Here is a 3333-nt window from a genome sequence, read left to right as displayed (position 1 = left end):
CTATAAATCAACTCAATTCCATTTCAGGAACGGACTCTGAGTGCGAAAATTTGCCATTTATATACAAACATTACTACTTTTGTGTTATCTTTTGTGAATGTTAGTTTATTTTCTACTTTTGTAAGATGAGTGAGGTAGGAATGATGTAATCGCCACAGTTTATTATAATGGGAGAAGATATTTTGGACCAAACGGGCAAGTTTTTGAAGGTGATGCAAAAATGTTTCGCATGAGCCCAACATGCAATCTTCACGAGCTTAAGAAGATAATCTACAAGAAGTAGAGATTACAACGTGGTCAAACTCTTGCTCGATTGACCGCTAGGTGTGCCTTCGGTAACCCCGTGCAATGGGTTGGCGTCGAAATTGTTGAAGATGACGATGTAACGTTAGTAGTAGATGCAAGCACTTCAGAACACGGCGAGTCAAAATTTATTGAATTTTATGCAGAAGTCAACTATGGTGGACAATCAAGCAGTCAACTTTCTCCACCATCCACTGACATCATCTACATAAACATGGTGCCAGTGGTTAATCCGAAAGATGAGGACGCGTCCCCCTCGCTTGCACCACAAACTCAACAATTGTTTGATGAAAGCTTGCCGGTCCACGACATGTACGATCCATCATGGTGTACCGATAGTTCCGAGGAAGAGGTTAATGAGGGTCTTGTTCTGGACAGTGAGTCATCGGATACAGATGTCGATGGTGATTTTGATTGTTGTCCATCCACTGTAGTTGGTCTACCAATTCCATCGTCTGGCATTGTAGGAATGCAAGACCTTCCAGTTGCAGGTATGTAACCATTAATAACCGTGTTAGTGGTTTATGTTATGTCATATAAACAAATTATATGATTTTGGGGTTTTGGATATGTTATTGTATAGGAAATGATAATGTACCATTTTGGGATGGAATCAGCCATTTCACGAATGTTAATTGGGAATATCCAGATTAAGAATTGGAAGATATGCATGGAGCACAAATACCTAACTGGCAGATGGGCCACGAGCTATATAAGGACCAATTGTTCGACACCAAACATGATGTACAAATGGCAATTAAACAATATTGTATGGAAAATAATCGCACAGCAGTCGTAGAGAAAAGTGATAAGAAAAGGTTGATAATGGTTTGTCAAAATCATAACGCCGGTTGTCCATGGAGGATGAGAGCATACCAAAAAAAGGGTGGCAGTGAATGGGTTATAGGCATATGGAACAACGAACATACATGTGTAAGTCAGAGTCTTACCCAGGATCACCAGCAGTTGGACTCAAATCTGATTTGTTCATTGATCTTAGGTGCGTACAACTTAATGTTTCAATTTTTAACAAGAGATGTTACAGTTGACTAATACATTCTTGCTTCACCATATGCAGAAATGATAAGAGAGGAGCCTAGTGTCAAGATTGCGCTAATCCAAGAAAGGATAGCTACGATCCTTGGATTCCATATATCATATAGGAAGGCATGGAAGGCAAAGCAAAAGGCTATTGTAAAAGTATACGGTGACTGGGATGAGTTGTACGCATTCCTACCCGGTGGTTGGATTACATGTTACGTTTTTCACCAGGATCCGCCTATAAGCTTGATTTGAGTGACCATTTCATTGCTGGATGCCTAGACCAATCTCACAAGGTCTTCAAAAGGGTGTTTTGGACATTTAAACAGTGTTGTGAGGCCTTCAATTATTGCAAGCCAATTATCCTCATTGATGGCACTCATCTTTATGGCAAGTATCGGGGAACCCTCATGATTGCGACAGTAGTAGACGGCAACAATTACATTCTTCCAATTGCATTCGCTATCGTTTCAGCCGAGAATACTGATAACTGGTCTTGGTTCTTAGCTCTTATTCGAATGCATGTGACACAAAAGCATGGAATATGTCTCATTTCTGATCGACATCCGGGAATCCTGTCTGCGGTAAACAATGTTGCTCTCGGATGGGCCCCACCACAGGCATATCATGTTTATTGCTTTCGCCACGTGGGCAGTAATTTTAATCACAAATTCAAGAATGTTATGTTGAAGAAGCAGTTGAAGAAGTTAGGTATGTTTTTAAATTATTTGATTCATATAATGGGATGTTTTTAATATTGGTGTGCGATGTGTAGGCAATACAACTTCGCGTTTGGACTTTGATGCTGGTTTTGAAAAATTTAAAGAAACAAGCCCGCAAATAGCTGCCTGGATTGATCGCATACCTAAAGAGAAGTGGAGTATCTCCTACGATGAACAAGGAAGACGATTTGGCCACATGACAACAAACCTGTCAGAGTGTGTTAATAAAGTTCTCAAAGGTGCACGAAACCTTCCAATTACCTCACTTGTGCGTATAACGTACAGTAGACTGGTGGCGTATTTTTTGGAGCACGGACAGGAAGCACGTGAGGAGATGGAAAGAGGTAATCGCTTTGCCAAAGTTGTGTGGCAAAAATATGTGGAAAATCAACGAAAGGACGCAACACATAATGTAACTTCTTACGACGTGAAAAAGACAAGATTTGAAGTGCAGGAGTCATATAATGTACGTGCTCATCGTGGGGGTAAAAAATGGTCAGTATCGCTATCTGATCGTACATGCCAGTGTGGTGAGTTCACTGCGTTTAGGTTCCCGTGTAGCCATGTCATTGCGGCATGTAGATCCATGCATCACGATCCCACACAGTACATAGACCCTGCCTACAGTGAGAAGAATCAATGTGAAATTTATTCGCCGCAATGGTATCCAATTGGTAACGAGGATTTCATACCACCATTCTATGGTGATTACATAGTTATTCATACAAATATACTAACCTCATGGTTGCGTAAGCGAGCAACATGGTAGAACCCAGCCTGCATCAGCCATGGCTGAATCTCCTCGGGAATGTCAAGGTGATTATGGGTCGCAGCATGGCGCACATTAATTACACGATCATTGACATTCGGATCTTCACAGGTGTTCCACACATGTGTGGAAATATGTCTGTCCTGCAAAGTCAGGAGAGTATTAACCTCCGGCCCAGGGTCAATCACGCTGCGTGGTGACCCAGGACGAGTTGCATCATCATGCTCCATAGATCTAATTACAAGCATAAAATCAGCATATTAGCGATAATTTAAACTGACAGAACGCAAAATTATATAATTGCACAATTATAATGCACAACAATGAAAACAATTATTTATTTATGACTTACGTAAATGTTATAATTATGTACACTATTAACATAAATTATTAACCCAAATTATAATCAAAAACTAAAAATACATTAATATAACCCTAAATAAATACAAAAAAAAACAATTGAATAGTTTACAACTAATTGATGTTTATGCTTTAAAT

General features: G+C 39.8%; 1 protein-coding gene across 1 annotated transcript; it reads left to right on the top strand.

The window, feature by feature from the left end:
• The first annotated feature begins 517 nt into the window (after positions 1–517).
• LOC133292700 (uncharacterized) lies at positions 518–2835 on the top strand. Its single transcript, XM_061491135.1, has 4 exons — positions 518–794; positions 1382–1510; positions 1576–2055; positions 2120–2835. The coding sequence occupies exons 1-4, from the start codon at positions 518–520 to the stop codon at positions 2833–2835; spliced, it is 1602 nt and encodes a 533-aa protein (XP_061347119.1).
• The last annotated feature ends 498 nt before the right edge of the window (positions 2836–3333 follow it).

This window comes from Gastrolobium bilobum, unplaced genomic scaffold, assembly GCF_033153095.1.
Source record: "Gastrolobium bilobum isolate Gb01-03AN ecotype WA unplaced genomic scaffold, APGP_CSIRO_Gbil_v1 utg6105, whole genome shotgun sequence".
NCBI lineage: Eukaryota > Viridiplantae > Streptophyta > Magnoliopsida > Fabales > Fabaceae > Gastrolobium > Gastrolobium bilobum.
The sequence above is the reverse complement of the archived record's forward strand: the minus strand, read 5'-3'. Positions and strand labels throughout refer to the sequence as shown.